The following is a 21,682-nucleotide window of genomic DNA, read 5'->3' as shown; positions in this document are numbered from 1 at the left end:
CATAGGAGATAATGGCAAAAGCAGTATGTGAATGTGGGCTGTCTGGTGGTAAAATCTGATATCTAGGACGATTTATGCAATATGAAATGTAACTAAATGACACTGGTTTCCTTACCAGTTATACTAACAACATTTACATTTTTGTACAATTGAGCTGTTTTAAGATGCATGTAATTCGCTCTGGATAAAAGCGTCGATCTGCTAAATTACTCAAATATAAATGTACATTTACCGATATAACTTGGAATGTATCAAGTGGTTTACTCCGAGATAATTATTTATTTTAGATATTCTGAAAATGTAGTCTCCGCGTGCGTTACATTCTAACCAACTTTCTAAAAATAGCCCGTCTTGACGTCACACAACCAATCACGGATTAGTCGGGCGGGAGGGGTCGGTATAGGGCCAGTTTGCTACAGGCCTTGCATTTCGATAATACTTTATTATGCACGAATAAGACGAACTTTGGAAGCGGTGAATCATACCTGAATTTCTCGACCATTGAGTTAACCAAAATCAGCAAGGAAAAACCAACCATTTGGCAAACTAGAGGAAAATAATAGATGACGTTATTAGCTGGTCTGAGAAGGCGGGCTAAAAATACAATTTGACAGATACCAATAGACAAATCACAACATCACAACGATTGGATTTACTGATGCATATCCAATCAACAGTTGTCTCGTACTGTCTGTCACATAAGTATTGGCCAATGAGGTATATTCAGGGGGTGGATCTCTGAAGCAAGAGTTCGTCTCTCTGTAGTCTGAGGATTAATGGACGGCTGTTGATTTTGGCAAGTAAGCCACAGCTGATCGGATCTGAACCCTGAGAAATCATCGGACCTTAGCTCAAGGAAAGGGAGGGGCTGCTATCGATTTGCAATAATAATTACTTGGAAAAGTGGATATATAAGGTTTTTGTGTCGGAATACATTGGAAAGTAAAGGGCCTTTAGTGGGGTCTGTAAGTGACTGACTGACTGATAGTTAGCTAGGAAGGCGACGATAACTAGCGAGCCAGCCAGGCGCCCCGAACCGGTTCGACGTTCTTGATTGTACCAGGTAGAGAGAGCTAAGCAACATTCGCAACAGAATTAGAGGGAAAACCGGCTAGCTAGCTAGGTTGTTGGCTAGCCATTGGCTGGCCAGCTAGCTAGCCTGTGCAGCTAGCTAGTTTACCCCCCCCCAACCCCGGATAAAGGAAAAGTAGTAGCGGAGTACAATTGACTGTTGGCTAGTTAGCCATGATAACAGCCAGCTAGTAGCCAGCTTCCTCAAATACAGAACTAAAAGGGCTCGTGAAAACTCAAAAGTAACCCAGATCCAAGGGATCCCTATCGGCCTGCAATCATGGGCAACGCGCCCACCGCCAAGAAGGGCAACGAGATGGAAAGTGGTGAGTTTACCTTGCTTCCTACTTAGTAGTACTAGCTGCTTGACAACTAACAGTAACTAAGGTTTGTTACATGTCTGCATTGCTACACAGGAGGGATGAAAGTAATATACAATATGCATTCAAGATCCTATTGTGGCCTAGTCATTACATGTATGTATTCTTTAGAATCTCCAGCCTTGTAAGCTTGTATGGTAAATTATACGCGCCCCAGACCCCCCTCTTCACTTTGGCCTCTTGTTGATCAGATTGTGCACTTATATGAATATATAGCTATTGAGTATTGACAAAGGTAAAGCCTTTTATCTTGAATTTCCAAAAGGTTAGCCTGGTTGTAGCCAGGAAACCCCCCAAAACCAGACGTGCAACTTGAATTACCACTACACATATCTACCTACTGCATCCTATTTTCACAACATAGGCTAGGCCTAGGCTACCACCTGTCATACCTGGGGGGTCATGTACAACAGTTGATAGTTCTCTGCAGGACTGTCAATACTGAGTTTGATGTGAAACTCCAACTGAATTGACTACTACACTGCTCTTTCACCTGTATGTTTGGTAGTACTGCATCTTTATTTAGGCCAGGGATGGGCAACTTTGATGGGGGTGGGAGCCACAACAAATCTGAACTCCTCATTTGGGGCTGCAGTGGCTCAAGGGTCTGTAACCACATCAATACCCACACTTGTAGTCAGAGGCCTAGGCTCCAAAGAAAGCCTTTTGGGGGCCCTAAGCTAAAGCCTTTTGGGGGCCCTAAGCTAAATGTATGTTATGAGTTAATTTCCTGGAGTTCTACATATTTTGTCATGGGACGTAGAGAAACTGTTGCAGGTTTACAGCTAATTTCCAGCAGTTCAACACATTTTGCCATAAGGTTGAGAGAAATGTTTTAATATATGACTGAGAGTGACTAACAAATTCGATGGGCCACCCCGGTCGGTAATTCAACCATGATTACAACCAGTTTAGCTAGTTTACCGCTAACTTACCAACCTAAAAAATGTTAGCTGACATAACAAGAGAAACTGCTGATGAACAACCACATTTTGCAATTGCACCCTGTGTATTCTACTATTGTGCGAAAGGCTAGAGTTGTGGCTTTCAAGGAACGGGACACTAATCTGGACGCTTATGAGATATCCCACTATGACCTCTGACGAGGCATCAAACAGGCAAAGCGTCAATACAGGACTAAGATCAAATCATACTACGCCGGCTCTGATGCTCGTTGCAAACTATCACAGATTACAAAGGGTAACTCAGCCACAAGTTGCCCAGTGATACGAGCCTACCAAACCAGCTAAATGAATTCTATGCTTGCTTTGAGGCAAACACCATTGAAACATGCATGAGAGCACCAGCAGTTCTGGATGACTGTGTGATCTCGCTCTCTGTAATACTGTCTGTAATACCGACGTTTCAAACAGACCACCATAGATTACCTTAGTCTCTGTACCCGAGAACACCATCTAAACGCCCTGTAGCACTCGCATCTCACATGCTTTGAATGGCTTGGTGCACAGCAACACCATCATCCCAGACACCCTGGACCCACTCCAGTTCGCATACTTCCCCAACAGATCCACAGATAACGCAATCTCTATTGCACTTCACACTGCCCTTTCTCGCCTGGACAAGAGGAACACCTAATGTGAGAATGCTTTTCATTGACTACAGCTCATTGTTGAACATAATAGTGCACTCCAAGCTCATCACTAAGCACTGGAACCTGGGACTGAACAACTCCATCGTCAACTGGATCCTGGACTTCCTGATAGACTGCCCCCAGATGGTGAGGTTAGGCAACAACACACCTCAGTGGTGTTTTCTTACTCCCATCCTGTACTCCCTGTTCACCCACGACTGCGTGGCCGTGCATGACTCCCAACATCTTCATTACGTTTTCTGATGAGACAATGGTGGTAGGCCTGATCGCAGTCAACGATGAGACCGCCTTTAGAGAGGTCAGTGGCCTGGCAGTGTGGTTCCAGGACAACAACCTCTCCCTTAGCGCCAGAAAGACAAAGGAGCTGATTGTGGACCACAGGAAACGAAGGGCCGAACACTTCCCCATCCACATCGACGGGGCTGTAGTGGAGCAGGTCAAGCACTTCAAGTTCCTGGTGTCCACATCACTAAGGAATTAACATGGTCCACACACCAACACGTTGTTAAAAATGCACAACAAAGCCTCTTCCCCCTACAGGAGGCAGAAAAGGTTTGGCATGCGCCCTCAGATCCTAAAAAAGTTCTACAGCTGCACCATTGAGAGCATCCTGACTGGCTGCATCACTGCTTAGTATGTTAACCCCTTGGCATCCAACCGCAAGGCGCTACAGAGGGTAGTGCGTATGGCCCAGTACATCACTGGGGCCGAGCTGTCTGACATCAAGGACCGCTATACCAGTTGGTGTCAGAGGAAGGCCGTAAATGGTCCGACTCCAAGTCGAACTGTTCTCTCTGCTACTCCATGGCAAGCGGTACCGATGCACAAAGTCTGGAACAAACCGGACACTAACCCCTCCCCCATTTATTCCTTGTTATTATTTTTGTCTATATTAGTCTATTTTTCACTGCATTGTTGGGAAGGGCCTGTAAGTACGCGTTTCACTGTTAAGGCGCCAGCATGCTTCTGTTCGGCTGGCGCCTAGCTGAACTAGGATGCTTGCGTATTCCCTTAAGACCTTTGCTTGAAAAATGAGAAATGTGGCAATAGTACTATTTGTCCCTTTTGAGACGCCGTAGCCAGTATACACTTCCTCAATTATAATTAATCTAAGGTAACTCAAGAATTCTGTCAAATGTTGACATTTTTGCAGAGATCTTAGTCATGCAATTTTACATCTTAGATGTTTGGTGCAGTGTTTTGTAATTAAAAAATGTGCATGAAAATTAGTTATTTCGTTGAATGAAAAATACTTTATTGAAGAGTCCCTACTGTTGACCAATCACCGACGGGGCTCTGAACAGCTGTGGAAAAACCTTCTCCGAAGTCCAAAGACAACATTATAATATATGCACATACTCTTCCAAACTGTTTCTGCTGGGAAGCATGCAGACACCTTTAGTCTACATCGTTTGTTTACGAAGCATGTGACAAATAACATTTGATTCTAACGCTCAAAAGTAAGTTCAGACCCTGTCTGAGTCCCCCTCCCCCAATTATTATTAAAAAATGGTTTGGGGGAAATTGATCCAAGGGGTGGCCACAGACTGCCAGTTGCCCTTCCCTGGTTTAGGCCAATCGGTGCCACTACAGAGGCACACCTGTCAGGTAGCAGGGGGAAGATCCTCTACTTTCAGTGTAAATCGCTATGTATAGGACTTAAACACACTGCAGATGTCCTCTTTGGATGCAGCTTTTCAGGAGAAATAGTCAGCCTAGTTTGGAATAGAGGATAGAATGGTCCTTGTTATGTTCCTCTTTTTTGGGACTTCAGTGTTTATCCCTACCCCAGCCTATACAACTTTAAGAAGCCAAACTTTGCCAGATGTCTGAGTGTTTGTTTATATAATGGATGTTACTCGGGGGAACCCCAATGTAAACACAGTAGTGGTCATCAGCCTTGAATCCCACACTGTACTTGACTGAAGGAGAGAGGAGGGTGTGGTGGGACACTGAAGGCACAGGGGCGGGGTCATATGATGCGGGTGGTGTGATACACTCCAGGCTAAACCGTGATGCTGAGGAGTCTCTTGAACATCATGTGATGAACAGCATTTAGAACAAGAACGCTCTGTGTGCCCTCCTGCCCATCTCTGGGTCGCAGCTCCCTCTCAAGCTGCTCTGCACAGCTTTTAGCCGGTGCCATCCATTTGTTTCCCCGCTGCTTCCCTTTTCCTCCACTGTCTCTCTGCTTCCCTATAAGTGGTGACACTCTCCCTTGTTAATATCCTGGTCTTTTAACCCTCTGTAACTGAAATGTTCAGTATTGCTATGGAAATGAACCACCTTCTCTAATAGAGCTTTCCATGGAGGGTGAATGCAATGCAGCATCCCATCCAAACTGCATTAAATGCTTTTTCTGTTTACAAGTAGAGGAGTGGCAGTCCCAGAGCAGGTTTGGAAAAACAGTGTTGTGTAGGCTATGCATCCATAACACTAGCTGTTACATTGGCGTGCGCTTGGTTGGAACGGGTGTCTGTGAAATGAGCCTCGGCTGCTTGTAGAGCATACATGTGAAGAGCGGACCAGCCTGGTAGCATTAACCCTTGTCTTTGGGTCTATGTCCCACTGAAAGGAGGCCGCCCAGAGATCACTGCTCCACCGCCTCTCAGTTGTCTAAGCACACAGCTTTGTTTTTAAATGGTATTAATGGAGGGATTAGCAGAGGGCTGCACACTGCTAAGATCCGACCCCTGGGCGGGGGCAGAGGAGGTCCCAGAGCCGTCAGAGGTTTGTCCACATGCCATGCTTGACATCCTTATCGGCCTGGATGGCCTCGCTATGGGCCCGCCCTGATCCCTAGAGACAGGTGCTGACCGGGGCTTCAGACGCTTACGCCCACCATGGCAGGGCAGCTATTTTCAACTGGACAACCAGAGGAAAAGGACAACATGCAGCCTGCTCTGAGAGACGAGACTATAGAGGACGGTGAGGCTTAAGGTCCGGTTCAGGTGGACCCTGTCTCTCAGCCCTGCCTGCCCTCTCTTCCCTGATACAGACGGACATAGGGAGGCGTTGCTGTGGAGAGCTGAGCCAGGGCCCACAGGAAGGAGTAGGGTGGACTGTGTATGAGCTCAGGCAGGAAGTGGAGGAGCCTCTGGATTCATTGCTGCAGAGTGTCAGGCTTTGTCTCTACCTACATAACATGGCAGGACAGCTTCAAGTCTAGTCAGATATCCAACCTCCTATACAGAATCCTTCAAGGGTCGGTGGTGCTCCACTTGTCTCGAAGTTCAGGGCTCCTCTCTGAAGGACACTTTTTCCTTGCTAGTTGCTACAGGTCCTAGGCTGGTGCCATGTCGATGCTGCACAGGCTGGCGGGGAGGCTGTTCCAGCACGCTGGGCCCTGTCTGGGAAACACCAGCGGTGGGGAGGGCAGACACTGCCAGCCACAGGAGGAGCCAGCGGCCCACTGCTGGAGTGAGTGACTGACTTGATTGGAGCAAGGTGGCGGAGCCTTTTCCACGACACTCACGAGGGAGGGGAGTGATTGGTGGAGTGGCTTGAGGCGGGCAGGGGGATGTGACTGGGTGTGTCAGCTGTCCGTACACAATCGCACTGTTTTCCAGTTCTCTTGTGGATTCTGTGCTCTCTGTGTGCATTTTACTATATTTGTGAGTACCAAAAGTTCTCACAAAAATGCTAAACCAACTAAAATTCAAGTGTGGACATTTTGCTGATTCTCACTTGTAAAAATGCAATTTTAGAGTTAGAATTAGATGTAGGGAAAATAGGATTTTGAATGGGAATCATTTTTTTTGTCCCCAAAAAGTCGTCACGTAATAGTAAGACATAGCTGTGTGTGTTGGGCAGGATGACTGCTTTGGTCCGGGTTCTACGGAAGTAGACTCAATTTGATTAGCTTTGGTTTTTGGCTAGGTTAGTTGTTTTTGTACTGATGTTGTGTGGCCAAGACACACAAAGCTCTTTTTGATTCAGCACCTCGTGTTTTGTTCTGTTGCCTGGTGTCTGCTGCATCACAAAGTTCCAGGGAAGCCGTTTGTCTGTCTCCCGGGAAACCTGTCGGTGTGTCTGTCCAGCGGGGTTCCCTCTGTGCTCCGGGCCTCATGTGTCTGTCTCGGGGACAAGATGTCTGACTCACCCTAGCTTCCTTCAATCTGGGTTTGCATATCTGAACATGTCATTCCAGTGTTGTCTACAGTCCCTCTGTGTGGGTACTGCTCAGTAGTCAGTCCCTCTATATGAAATGACATGCATTTGGCCCTGTGACGCTACACTGTCAAGGTGGAGCTTTCACTGTGGCTATAAATATGTGTGTGGCTGGCGGGGTGGTTTATGCTGGCGGGGTGGTTTACACTGGCTTGCATAACAGGGCCAGGCTGGTATTTGTAAAGCACAGCACTTCTTGACTCTTTAAAGGCATGCTCTGGGCATGCTCAGATTCTCTTGTGAGAATGCCCAGTCACTCACCTCTTGTAACTCCAAGTGCTGACTGAACCTAAGTATCTGATAGTACAGTGGTCAGAAGCAAACTACAAGGACTGTAAAGACCAGTATGTGAAGTGGCTGGGTTGTGGATTTATCACCCATTTCCTCTGGACACTCTCACACACCCAACAGATGTCTCTCTGCAGCCTCTTCTCTTTCGCTTCTTCTCTCACTATCTCCCTCTCTCACTAATATATATCTCCCCCCCAACAGTATGGCTTTCTGTATCACCCCCCTCCCCCACATCTCTATGTCCAGCTCCACTCATCCACTGCCTCTAATGCGTTGCCTGTGGGCTGTGTGCTCTATAAATGAGGTCCGATGTGGTTTGGCGGGCTACAGAGTGAAATCTCGGTCAGCGTGCCCCAATCTAACCCCCTGTGCCTGCGTCACAAGGTCCCAGCCAAGCCCAGGGGAGAGATGGGATTGATCGGGACATCGATCTTGGGCACAGTGGTGTGTGTTGCATTGGGCACTAGAGGGGATGTGTTTTAGCTGTGGTTGGTTTGTGACTGCTGTGGTTTTTCTTTAGAAAAGCTTTTTAGAATACATCTGAAATGGTTTCATACCGTCCTGCTGTGGCATCTCACATGGGTACTTGCATAGACTAGAGGTCGACCTCCTATGATTTTTCAACGCCGTACTGATACCGATATATTGGAGGACTCAAAAAAAAGCAGATACAGATGAATCGGCCTATTTTTATTTTTTATTTTTTTTTTAATAAAAAAATAATTTAAAAAATAATTTTAATTTTATTTGTAATAATTACAACAATACTGAATGAACACTTATTTGAACTTAATATAATCAATAAAATCAATGTAGCCTCAAATAAATAATGAAATGTTCAATTTGGTTTAAATAATGCAAAAACAGTGTTGGAGAAGAAAGTAAAAGTGCAATATGTGCCATGTAAGAAAGCTAACGTTTAAGTTCCTTGCTCAGAACATATGAAAGCTGGTGGTTCCTTTTAACATGAGTCTTCAATATTCCCAGGTAAGAAGTTTTAGGTTGTAGTTATTATAGGACTATTTCTCTTTATACCATTTGTATAGTGACACAATTTCACCTGGTTAATATTGCCTGCTAACCTGGATTTCTTTTAGCTAAATATGCAGGTTTAAAAATGTACTTCTGTGTATTGATTTTAAGAAAGGCATTGATGTTTATGGTTAGGTACACATTGGAGCAACGATACGCACTGCATCGATTATATGCAATGCAGGACACGCTAGATAATCTGGTAATATCATCAACCATGTGTAGTTAACTAGTGATTATGATTGCTTTTTTATAAGAAGTTTAGTGCTAGCTAGCAACTTACCTTGGCTTACTGCATTCGCGTAACAGGCAGTCTCCTCGTAGAGTGCAATGAGAAGCAGGTGGTTAGAGCGTTGGACTAGTTAACTGTAAGGTTGCAAGATTGAATCCCCCGAGCTGACAAGGTAAAAATCTGCCGTTCTGCCCCTGAACGAGGCAGTTAACCCACTGTTCCTAGGCCGTCATTGAAAATAATGTGTTCTTAACTGACTTGCCTAGTTAAATAAAGGTGTAAAAAAAAATGTTTTTTTAAATACCGATTTCCGATTGTTATGAAAACTTGATGTCGACCTCTAACAGACACAGGAGGTTTTCCCGATCACATGATCTGAGCAGAAAAAACCCTTGGTCTACTGATGGGTTGTGTTGATGAGAGTAATATTGATGGTGCCAGGAATTCAGGTTGATCTCCTGGTTTGACAGCGCAGAGGACTGTCATGACTTTTCCATAGGAGTTCCTCTCTGGGCTTCATAAATATAACCCCTGGTTGTGGTGATGCCCCTCCCCCTGGTGACCAGGCCCCTGCTGTTGATGTGTGTTTACAGGATCGGGAGCAGGAGGTAGAAATGTGTGCAGAATAAATAGACACAAACGGAGCACAGGTCCAATTGATCTATGCGAGTTGTTGTAACGAGAGCACAGCACTGTGGGCTTTATTTGGCTCTGGACTACCAGGGGCTCTGGCTGCTGAATGAGCTCTGCTCTTTGCCAGGACACAAGACAGACAGACGAAACTGGAAAGTGAATGTAGAAGGTGAGAGAAGAAACCGAGGTTGAAGGTTGTCTGGGTTTCTGGACGTAATGGGAGAAGGGCCGATGAGCCAACCACTGTGAGGAGGAACGAGGAAGAAGAGGCAGGTCGCAACTTAGAAGTGACAGGGCTGATGTCAAGCTCAGACAGCCACAGGAAGAGCTCCAGGAGGCATGGTAGCAGGAAGAGGGAGTCTGGGTCCACCTCTGGCTCCGGGGCTGCAGAGGCTGCGGTTGCAGCACCAGAGATGCCCATAGTGATCCCTGACGGTAAGGGAGGGTGGCAGTGGAGAGGAAGGCTAGGAATCATCTTCCACCCATCAGATGGTATTCGTGGCAGCCAAGCCTCGCAAATCTAACAGTCTGCACTAGATCAAGTCCATTCCACTTGGGCAATTGTTGGTTTAACTGTTGAGCTGTTTGATAGCTAGATGTAACTTTCCTCCTTAGTTCTGGCTGTAGGCCTACAGTATGGGAGACTGTTGTGGTTTACCTAGCTGGGAATAAAGGAACAAACTGACTGGGAAATGTACTCTCCCAGGAGACTAGTTTGCTTTTCTTCTCAATGGCTCTGGCATGGGAGCAACATGGTTGTAGTCATGTTTATATGAACTTTGTTCAGTGCTGCTCTCTGGTCTTCCTCTTCTGTTGGAGTTGTTCTCCAGAGAGCTGCTAGAGGGGTGGGGGTAGGTGTGTGTTTTATAGCCCCTTTGTGAATGGAGAAAAGCAGAACCACTGAGATATTAGTGCTGATCACAAGGGTCTGTATGGCTTTGAGGTTTTGACTGTTAGTGATGCTCCAGAGGTTTTGTATAATTTCATCCACTAGTTTGAAAAGTTGTTCTCACAAGCCAAAATGGTTCCCCAACAATTGTGTACAACGTCATCCATTTTGTATGATATGTTACGAATTCCAATTCTTACAATATATTACGAATTAAGTGTTTTTACTATGAAAGGGACAAGCACGCAGCTCGCCAGAACAAAAAGGTTTATGGAATGTAAGGATTGCGTGGCGTTCTCCAGATTACAGATGGTGTATTAGGCTATCCATGTGTGAGCCATAAATTGACACAGAAGATTTTCGAGATCTGTTTAATCTCTTAATTTAAAGAAAATTGCATACTGGTTTAAGAGGGTGACAGATTTAAATGTTCAGCTTTCCTCATCGATTTACTGTAGTGTATGTATTCTCCCCTCAGCCCTCTGTATCCTATAGTAGTATTAATAGTACTGCTTACTAGTAGCAGCCTGCCAGCCACTGTCCCCAGTGTTGGGTGGTACTGATGTAAACTTACTAGTAGTAGCAGCCAGCCAGTGTTGAGTGGTACTGGTACTCTCATACAAGTAGCAGCCAGCCACTGTCCTCAGTGTTGAGGCATAGATAGATATGAGCAGGGATTAATGAGGAAGGGCTGGTATCTACATGTTCCCACAAAGCACAGTGATCAGCCCAATAAAGATAAGAGGAAGAGATGTGCTGCACTTCTACATGTGATGCCGTGTCTGTGCATGTGTGCATTAGAGCTGGAGCGTGTGACTATATAAAGGTTATGATAAGTCACTTTGGAGTGGATAAAATCTCTCACACATTCACTGGCACAGAGACCGTAATGCGTTCACACACAATACATTCACATAGACTGCCTGTATCGATTGGCTCTCTGCTCTCGTTCTGACATGGCTGGAGGAGTAAGTATTAGATAACATGACCTCAGTTGATTTGGCTTCAACATCAGTGGAAATAAGCCCTGTCTGTGTGGCCAGAGTGAGGGAGATGGACAGCCTTGGGCTAGGCAACACATGGGATATACTTGTGCCACCGGTAAGGTACGCAAGACTCATTCTAACACACGCTCAAGTTCATCTCCAAAATATCACTATTTAGCCTTACAGAGAAGTCTTTATATTATAGCTCTGGTCAGTGGTTATAGATGTGAACCTCTGCTGAACTGTATCACAACATCCTCGTTCTCATCTAAATGTGTCTGATGGAATCAGTGTGTTGTGAAGTAGGGTAGGTGCTAAACCATCTGTTTGCTCTGTTACAGTGAAGGAGTTTCTTGCCAAAGCCAAAGAGGATTTCCTCAAGAAATGGGAGAATCCAGCACAGGTGAGTTAGGAAAGAGGGAAGTGTGGGAATGACTGACAGGCCTGCACACGCTCAAAGACCCCAGCATACCAGCCCAGTGTCAGTCACGCCTGGGTGAGAAGTGAAGTGTGCCCTCTGCTGGATCTAACTACAATCACATTTGTTGGAACTTTTCATTTTTTTATGCTTTGGGGCATACACAATAAATGAGCCTGGTCTACATAGAATGATATCTTTACTGATTATGTGCAGCATTTAGCATAACACTTTCCCTCCTTTTTCTTTTAGCTTAACACAAGTTTAATTTGCTATTGTAGTAATGTAAGAATGACCCATACCTTTGCTGCAATATGTGTGCACTGGCAGGACTAACAGTTGCCTGACGCATTGCACTTTTTGAATGTCTCAGAATCTGTAGCACATCCTGCATTTGCCTGTTTTTTTTTGACAGGACAGTGTGAAGTTTGATGGGTAATTTGAGTCCAGTGTTGCTACTCAACCTGACTCTGGCACCCTGATAGGCACTCTGGGGTGTTGGGCTTGTTTCCCTGTTCTAACTGACATGCTCTCCTCTCCAGAACACCGCAGCCTTGGATGGCTTTGACCGTCTGAAGACCCTGGGCACGGGCTCGTTTGGTCGAGTCATGCTGGTCAAGCACAAAGAGTCGGGCCAGCATTTTGCCATGAAGATACTTGACAAACAGAAGGTATGGTAATGTGGCCTAGGGAGTCAGTTGTGCGTTGTATGGTTTTCAGAGCTGGGTTTGATTTAATTCAAATTCAGTTAGTGAATTGACTCCAAGTCCTCTTTTACAGTACATGTAGATATTTTTATATTAATGAATACAAATGTATATTAATCTCATGAGTTGATTTATGTGAAATGGAGTTGACCCCCTCAACCCTGGTGCTGTTACTGTCTCTCAGCCCATTAGTCAGAGATGTAGGGGGCTCTCCTTGCTTAACAAGGTGTCCTGGTTTGTTCCCCTCAGGTGGTGAAGCTGAAGCAGATAGAACACACGCTGAATGAGAAACGCATCCTGCAGGCCGTCAGCTTCCCCTTCCTGGTGCGGTTGGAGCACTCTTTCAAGGTACTGCTGGATGCGCGTGGGTGCATGCGTTCGTGTGTGTGCGTCAGTGTTTCCATTAGTCGGTAATAGCCAACTTTTGGCTGTATTTTTTTGGTTTATTTTTTAAGGTGCGAAGTAAAATTGGCACTGGACAATGGTCTGGGAGAAGGAAAAAAAATACCCTTTGCAAATGTTTTTTTTTTAGCCTATTCAATGATGAACGTACCAGTTGATGTAAATACGTTTGACCGTTGATTATCAGTATGTGTTCATTTGCATCGTTTTGTGGGATTAAATTGGCACGTCTGTGTATTCATTATGTCTCTTATCACACGTGCACAGCATACCGATAAGGAAAATCTGTCAGACAACGCTTTTATAAGCCCAATCATTGTGCAATAATTTTTTAAATTTTGTGTTAAAAATAGTTAATGGGTCATGATTAAAAATAGCTAATATTTCTGTTTCTCAATTGGTAATTGGAAGTGTGCTTCCTGTTCACCATTCAAATGCATAGGCAACAAAGGCAGGCTTCAGCAGTGCGTTTAAATTGTAGTTTGCATTTTGAGAACCTATAGCTACTTTATTATTATAAATGTTTTAGTACATATTATGAGGCATGTGTTTACCTTGCTTCAAAGTAGCCTAGGCAAAATCCCACCATCTGTGGAGGCAGTTCTTTAATAAAGACTTCCATATAGCATTGAAACCAGTATACTATTTCTCTCATGATCTATTGGTTTTCAACTAGTTTTTTATTGTCCCGTAGCCAAATGCACGTTCTCATGTCGCCTTGGTGCATTGCTGCGCTAATAATGTTAATAGTTGATCAATATTTTAAGCTGAAGTTCTGAACTGTTGCATCACATTGGTTATATGAATTTGGGCTCTATCGTCCCACAACTGTCGCAGAGTCTATTTGGGCTTTTCTTTCTCGACAAGCTGACCAACGTTTCTACTATGGGGCATAGTAGATTGACATGGGCTCATAGGGGGTGTGTCCAAAAGACTAGGGGAAGCTAAGCTTTCCCAAAGTAAATTGAGTTAAATTGCCAAAATGATTATAGCCTAATTGGCCTACTCCTGTCTACACAGAAATAAATAAATACAATCATTCAAATGAGGCTACTAAAGCATGAATTGGCCACAGAGGAACATTAGCTTCCCTAGCCTTAAAAAATGATTTTATTTAAAAGTTTGGATTGTTTTAAATTGCATTGCCTACAGTCGGAAGGAAAGGCAGTGTGCGCAATTTGGGTTGCTGCTCTCATTGAAAAGTAGAGGCCCAACTAGGCATATTGCAATATTTCCAAACTCAATTGTGGGAAAACAGTTTGAAAAGCACATGGCTATTTCTGTAAAGGGAATACAATGAAAAGACTCAACTGTATTTTAGTTATCAAAATTTAACTTAGGTTTACTGTTTATCTTATTGGCAACAGCGGAGAGCATCGGCCTTATCACCGGTGACTGTGCACTGCTCATATTCACTCTATCATTGTTGGGTCAGTGCCACTTAAGTTGTTTTTTTTGGACAATCATTTCCTCCTCCAGTTTAGATTGCCCTCCTTCTATTTGTCTCCCCTTCTCTCCAGCCTATTCTATGGACAACGTTGTTTTTATTGATCTGTTTGTCAATGGCAGCAGAGTAGGCTACCCTGTCATTTGTGGTGTTAAAGATTCTGCTAATGCCTCCAGTCACAAGGTGTAGTAGAATTGAATGAGATGTGTTTTTCCCATGCAAAGAAAGAAGTGTCTGCTGTAGCCCAGGCATCTACGCTATATGCACACAGCCATTCATTCAACTGTTTATACAAACATTTGATTTGAGTTATATTATTAGCCTAAATTATGACTATCGAATATGCTCATCACATTACAAATAGCCTACTATCTTACATAAGTCTGCAAATGGGATGATGCATGGAATGTTTTATTATAAAGGTGCAATTTGTTATGGTGAATATGTGCTTCCCCAAAGTTTAAACTCATGCTCCGCCTGTGCATAGGCTAGTGGTTTTACTATTTGTTACTGGTCTTGTTGGCTGAGGAAAAGTACATGTGGACAGTTATTCTAACATCTTCAGTGTGCAGTAAGGGGACACGTCATTGCATCCTGGGCTTGCATGTTCTGTTATGATTAATTACCATAATCTAAATGTGATTCCTGTCATTCTGAGCACCCTGGGTGGACCCCCTAATCAGGTTACGCTCCCAATGCAAATGTGTCTGGTCAATTTTAAATGCGGTCAAATGTCCGGCGCCACATTTTCCTAATGGAACATATTTCCAGTTTGTGTGTGAAGGTGAGGTTCACAACTCAACTATGTGAAATATTTCTCTCCGTAGGACAACACTAACCTGTATATGGTGATGGAGTATGTCCCTGGCGGTGAGATGTTCTCACATCTAAGGAGAATTGGCAGGTTCAGGTGAGTCTGTTTACCGGTCTCCCACTGTTGGAAATATAACTACAGTAGTTAATCCTCCCCATTTTCCATAGACCATGACTCCACAACAGCCTCCTAGTAAATATATTGTGGTGTCCACGTTAGCCCTCTGACCTCTCTCGCTCTCTCTCTTCCTGCAGTGAGCCCCACGCCCGCTTCTACGCCGCCCAAATTGTTCTGACCTTTGAATACCTTCACTCACTGGACCTCATCTACCGAGATCTGAAACCAGAGAACCTGCTCATTGACAACCAGGGATACATACAGGTGAGAACACACACATAGTCAAATGGCTAGCTAGCTATACAGGTAGGACTAATGGAGTTCAAGCATGGGTGTGCTGTACATACTATGCATTATACATGCCCTGATTTTTGTAGATGCTCTTAAATAAATAAACCTTAGTACAATTGGGTACTAATTTAAATTTGGCCAAACTGAATGATAAGGAGGGTGAAGCGGTTGATTTTAATTTAAAAAGACAATAGTGTAATGATGAGTTTTATGTCTATCAGAAGCAAATCATTTAACTGCGCTCCTTGCTGGTTGATACCATTCTCTTTTACGTTTGACTTTGTAAAAGATGCTGTCATGGACTGTTTTATTTACTATAACTATTACTAATGTATTGTAAGGGAAAGGAAAACATGCTGTGTGTTGCAGTAGACCTTTAGAAAAATGCCAAACATATCCTTGACTCTATCCAAGGAAGCAAAAGATGCCAACCCACTAAATGGATGGAATGGGTGAGAATTGTGCAAGTTACTTCACAATCTAATTGAAATTAGGCCTAACTGAATGATAAGGGTGAAGAAGTTAATTTCATCTAGAACAACAATGGTGTAATGAGTTTGTTATGCTTATTTATCAGCATTGACGCCCATGTTAATAATTTGAGTGCCTTGCAGATTGCTACAATTCTCTTTTACGTTTTACTTTGTGCTTATGTTTGCTACACCTTGGGGGTTGATCTGCATCTGATACATATGCTGAAGGGAACGCACGGCAACGGTCTCTAGCGGCTGCTGGTAGGCTGAAAGGCCAGGCAGTTCAAGTGTTAAAGGGATTGCATGCTAGCTGATACCATAGACTTCCAGTGATTATGCTAAAGCTAGTTAACATTGGCTCGCAAAACTACCTCTAACTTCCTTCATACTGGACACAGAAACATAAAAATGGTATCCACAAGTTCATCTGACTCTGGGGAAGTAGATAAATGGCATCATTGCCAAAATCATGGAAGTATAACTTTAAGCGAATGTCAGAACTGAACTGTTTGTCATTGCTGAGACATCTGTGTTCCTCCCAGGTAACAGATTTTGGTTTTGCAAAGCGCGTGAAGGGCCGGACCTGGACGCTGTGTGGCACTCCGGAGTACCTGGCCCCTGAAATCATCCTTAGCAAAGTGAGCAGTCACCACCAAACCCCCGGCCTGCCGTCGCACCTCGTATCCATAACAACACTGGGGTTTTTACCATAACATAGGGGTCATTACCATGACACAGCAAAGATCATGTCACTACAGCCACTCACAAACAGCTCTGACCATGATTACATCCGCTGACTAGAGAAGAGCTTATATATGACACGTTCCATTCTTTTTGTGCTTAGTTCTGCCTCTAGCCCTGGGAATCTAACAATCCTCTTTCTCTCTACCCCCCCCAGGGTTATAATAAGGCGGTGGACTGGTGGGCTCTGGGCGTGCTGATTTATGAGATGGCTGCTGGCTATCCTCCCTTCTTTGCTGACCAGCCCATTCAAATCTATGAGAAGATTGTATCAGGGAAGGTGAGTACAGAGTACATCAGACAGAAACCCAGATTACACTCTTTAAGACCTGCTTTCAGTACCAGTCAGATAAGGCAGTTTACCTTCAAATTAATTAGCTGTCTGTAGCTAGGTTTCCATTAAATTTGAAACAGATTTTCATGTGAGTGTTCTAAAATATGCATAAAACAATATGCACATTTTCCCACTAGAGATGTTTCTATCAAATAGACTTGTGGTGAATAAAAGGCTGTGCGTGATGACGTACTGCACATAGTAACTTTTGAGGTCGATTCCCATTCCCAAAATGGAAAGATCCATGTTAAATGGGTTTCCATCGAAATGATCAACTCTAATGATGGTTTTGTCACAAACTGTTGTTTATATAGCGACCATGTCCATTCTGGTCTGGGCATGCATGTGTGCTCTAGCCAACATCTCGCAGATACAGTGCAGGTAGGCTACCTACATTATGAGATTATTATGGTTAAGAGCAATATTATTTGGGGGTCAAACGGCAGCCAAGCATCGATCATCATGTCACCAGAATAAGACCCTCAATATTTATAGGAAAGGAGCATCAAGCTCATCACTTCTACTTTCACCACCCTGTGAAGTTCAGAACTTATTTCATCTGTAGCTTAATAAACTGCATGCTTTTCTGAGTCGAAGTGAGAGGATCACACAACATATCATTGCTTGACTCCACGTTTACTTCGGTATGATGGTCATTATATCAATATTTATGCATAAAGGTGTTTCCACTGCCATTTCTCACATTCATTTTAGAGACCCAAAAAGATCCCACCATGTCCAACGAACAAATGATCTGTTTGCATTTATAAAATTGTACTGGCATTACCTGTTTTCATCATCCGGTTGTGACTTTTTTTCATGTCAGGTAATTCATCTGCATTAAATGGTTGGATGGAAACCTTGTTATTGTCCTACTGTGCCTTTCCTGCTTTTGTTGCTATATTCACATTAGCATTACTCTCTTCTGACCTTTGACCTTGGTGTCTTCATACATACACAGCACTTTGTAAGGCTGAATTCTAGCTCACTTCTCCTGACCTGTTTTCCAATCCCCTCTACATAGATCATCATGACTCCACAGTCCCACTGTAAATGTATTGTGGTGTCCACCTCACCCACTGACCTCTCAGCAGTGAGCCACATACCTGTTAAAGACGTTTATCATAGGCTCAGATCCAGGAACAGCTTATCTAGCCCCAATCTTAACCTTAATCATTAGGGGGGAAAGACTGAACAGGCCCTGTCAATCTCTGGTCTTCTATAACTGAGTCATATTTGTTAGGAAGAATGAACATTTCTGTAACAGATGACTAGAGTTCCTCCCTCCTTTCTTTCTTGGAAAGTTTTCTACTGAACACAACCTTGACGTGTCTCTGTCCCCAGGTGCGCTTTCCCTCCCACTTCAGCTCAGACCTGAAGGACCTGCTGAGGAACCTGCTCCAGGTGGACCTGACCAAGCGCTTCGGCAACCTGCGCAACGGAGTCAACGACATCAAGGGACACAAGTGGTTCGCCACCACTGACTGGATTGCCATTTACCAGAGGAAGGTGAGAAGGCCTGCTTCCATGGCTCTTCTATTGTTCACTGTATAGCCACTGGAGAGAGGCAGGTTTGGTTGGGACAGATATTGGGTTGGGGAAAAGGGAGGGATGATTTAAGGGGTATGATTCAGAGCTAATTCCATTTGGTTGGTCTTGTTTGGAGACATGTTACACATGCATTACTCACAGTCTTACATAGTTGGAATGTGGTCCATTTGACTAATAACATGTTGTCCGTAACCAGTGACTATCAAACTGCATATGTCAGAAACTGAGGAGGAATGATGCTGTGAAAGCTACAGTAGCAAGAATCTGAGCATTCTCTGTGTTTCAGGTGGAGGCACCGTTTATTCCCAAGTGCAAAGGCCCCGGTGACACCAGCAACTTTGACGACTATGAGGAAGAGGAAATCCGAGTCTCCTTCACAGAGAAATGTGGCAAGGAGTTTGCCGAGTTCTAGGCCCAACCAGGAGTAGCGGAAAGAGCCAGGGATGTAGAGAGAAAAGGCGGGAACAGAAGGAAATGGGAGGAGAGGTGATAAGCTGGACTGCTAACTTGCATTTTGTAATTACGACATCAACAATGTAACAACCCCGCCCCCCAAATGAAGAGCGAGTGAAAAGAACGAGAGAAAAGACCTGAAAGAGCCAGCAGTGTTGCCTTTTCTGATTGTTTCTCACCTTGTTACTTATCCATGTCCTGTTTTCCCTCTTGTGTTTGTGGCGAGGGTAGAAGGGGCAGGGGCTAACCACCTCTCTTTTCAGTTGGTTTGTATCTTGGCAGAGGTGTAGCGACACATTTTGAGTCATTGCAGGCAGGTTGAGGCATTGATGTTTTGGTACTGAATCGAGGCTCCTCCTGAGTGGGTCCTCTCTACAAGCTTCTCAATGAATGAGGGCATCTCATTCTTGTTTTGTAATTGTCCACCCACTCCTATCTTGTTACCCCAATCCCCCCCCTCTCTCTGTCTCTCCATCCTGAATCTGTCCAAGCAATACCAAGTCCAACAGACGTGCCTATCATAATGCCAACTGGTTGCAAAACCGTGTCGAAAGCATTGGTGCAGAGCTTTGGCTATTGGTGGCATCAGCCCTTGTGCCCTTTCTAGTTGAAAGCTTGACACTCTCTGCACACGCCTTCTGTCCGCTCGTTGTGGCATGATTATTGGTTTCAGAGGATTCTCTCATCGCTTGCAGTTCAAGCAGTGCTGACCACTTTTTGATCAGAGAAACAATGATTTATCTCTTTTCATTTAGGTCTTACTACCTTTTTTTTTCCGGGACCTTTGAAATTGTGTACATGAGCATTTCTAATGTTAATTAAGTCTGTATTTTCCTCTTCAACTGAATTTATTAGAGCATTTTAAAACCCTTTGAGGATCATTGTGTCCTCAAGTCAATCTGTGCTTGTGTGTTAGTGTTGAAGGGTGGGTTAAAAAGCAGTGACTAACATAATGATCACACACTTCTCTGACTAGTGTTTATTTAATTCATAGCACATTTATACATGTATGATATATTATAGAAAAACGTGAATATCCATCTTTTTTTCCCCCAAAGTTGTCTCTTAGCTGTGAAACCGAAATGAAGATTTCAGAAATAAACAAACAAGTATGAATTCTGCCAAATTCGCAAAAGTAATGACATTGCTTACGCAGACATGTTTGTCAGTTAACTATGAAGGTGGTGGTTTTTAATGCGCAGGAAAAAGTAGCAAAATGATGCATGTTATTTTTGTACAATATCACTTTTAAAAGAAAAGATGTGAAAGGAGTAAAGCTCTGGTCGTGGTGAGGTATCTGAAATGTTCAAACTGACTCTCACCTGCCCCTTTTGTATGATGGATCGAGGCCTGCTTTTTATCTGCCAGAAATCATGTCATTTCATTCAGTGTTCAGTTAGATGTGAACGGTTAATGCTGATTTAATCATGTTAATTCACCAGCTCTGTTCAACCTGCTGCTGGCCTGTTTACTCCTACATCCCCTGAATTCATCATCTTCAAATGGACACTTTCACAATGTATGACTGTTGGAAGTCAGGATGTAACTTTGTCAAATTATTTTCCTTTTCCTCATGAGAAAAATGTATAACAATCTGATTTATGGATTTTGAAAAGCTATCCTGTGATTATTTTATTTGCAATTTCATATTTTTGGATGCAAGACAATCTCACCAATGGCTGGTTTGTAGACAGAGGTGTGATGACGCAACACATTGACATGGTTTAGTTGATTTTCAACAATGCTTTGTTTTCCCACAAGCTTTTATTTTGGGGTAATAAGGTTATATTAATTTCTTATGTAAACACTAAATGTTGAGTGATTCGGACCCCCACCAGCCTTCATTAGGCACCACACCTTGTGCACCTCTCGCAAATGCATTTCTTGTGTTTAATAATATACAGTATTTATCCTTCATTCAGTTTTGTCATTAAGTCTGTTGTAGTATGGCTTATTTCTACCGAATGTTCACAATCAAATTTAGAAAATGATTCTTTGGCAGTCCTAGAGGTTGCATCTGAATGTCTGGAGCGGTGTGGTAAGAAGGCTACTTTACAGAAGAAAACAAACGTGTATCAAGTGGAGATACAGACTTCCAAACTTGTGCTCTTTGAAGAATAAATGTTATGTATTTTTTTAAAAACACACACACACAGTTCTTGCATGTGATGAAAAAACAACAAATGCAAGATGTCCAAGACCTATGACATGTTTTAATGACTATTTCAGATTTGCAAACATTCATATACCAGAACCAACTGATATTGTGCTTGTTTCATTGTTTTGCATCCCTCTGGTCTTATTAAGCATCGTTAGTAGTAAGGGAGGGTCAGTGCCAGCTACAGGTATTCAGTCACCTCCACTGCCTTGCTAGGACCCTTTGAAGCACACCTCACTTCTCCAATCATGTCTCTATTTAAAATGTTTTTTTTTAAAGAAATGTGATACTGTAAGCCTAAATTGTGACTAGAAAGTTGGTCAATTGGTGTTCAGAAAAAGATTTTTACCATTTGGTCCTGCAAACATTTACGGTTTTGTGCTGGAAAAGTCACTCAGTGATTAGAGGCGGAATAAGCTCCATGAACCACTGATGTGACAGCTTTTAAAAATGTAATTTGGCTTTCCTAACCCATGACCT

The 21,682-nt window shown here is 43.5% G+C and overlaps 1 protein-coding gene across 3 annotated transcripts; it reads left to right on the top strand.

The window, feature by feature from the left end:
- The first annotated feature begins 721 nt into the window (after nucleotides 1-721).
- On the top strand, nucleotides 722-21,178 carry prkacaa (protein kinase, cAMP-dependent, catalytic, alpha, genome duplicate a). Of its 3 annotated transcripts, none has more exons than XM_024390585.2 (10): nucleotides 722-1,397; nucleotides 11,638-11,699; nucleotides 12,257-12,385; nucleotides 12,671-12,769; nucleotides 15,098-15,180; nucleotides 15,339-15,465; nucleotides 16,508-16,603; nucleotides 16,864-16,986; nucleotides 18,385-18,549; nucleotides 18,878-21,178. In XM_024390585.2, the coding sequence occupies exons 1-10, from the start codon at nucleotides 1,352-1,354 to the stop codon at nucleotides 19,001-19,003; spliced, it is 1,056 nt and encodes a 351-aa protein (XP_024246353.1). In that variant the 5' UTR covers nucleotides 722-1,351; the 3' UTR covers nucleotides 19,004-21,178. The 3 variants fall into 3 exon arrangements, with proteins under 3 accessions (XP_024246353.1, XP_024246352.2, XP_024246351.2); XM_024390584.2 differs by lacking the exon at nucleotides 722-1,397 and adding an exon at nucleotides 5,947-6,483; XM_024390583.2 differs by lacking the exon at nucleotides 722-1,397 and adding an exon at nucleotides 9,706-9,856.
- Nucleotides 21,179-21,682: the final 504 nt, after the last annotated feature.

Source organism: Oncorhynchus tshawytscha, unplaced genomic scaffold, assembly GCF_018296145.1.
Source record: "Oncorhynchus tshawytscha isolate Ot180627B unplaced genomic scaffold, Otsh_v2.0 Un_contig_2415_pilon_pilon, whole genome shotgun sequence".
Classification (NCBI taxonomy): Eukaryota; Metazoa; Chordata; class Actinopteri; order Salmoniformes; family Salmonidae; genus Oncorhynchus; species Oncorhynchus tshawytscha.
The sequence above is the reverse complement of the archived record's forward strand: the minus strand, read 5'-3'. Positions and strand labels throughout refer to the sequence as shown.

What these genes read in the sequence shown, in the direction of transcription:
- prkacaa (XM_024390583.2), top strand. Translation starts at nt 9,721, where the DNA reads ATGTCAAGCTCAGACAGCCACAGGAAGAGCTCCAGGAGGCATGGTAGC. An exon ending in AGATACTTGACAAACAGAAG is followed by an intron (nt 12,386 to 12,670) that starts GTATGGTAATGT and finishes TGTTCCCCTCAG; the next exon opens with GTGGTGAAGCTGAAGCAGAT. An exon ending in AGAAGATTGTATCAGGGAAG is followed by an intron (nt 16,987 to 18,384) that starts GTGAGTACAGAG and finishes CTCTGTCCCCAG; the next exon opens with GTGCGCTTTCCCTCCCACTT.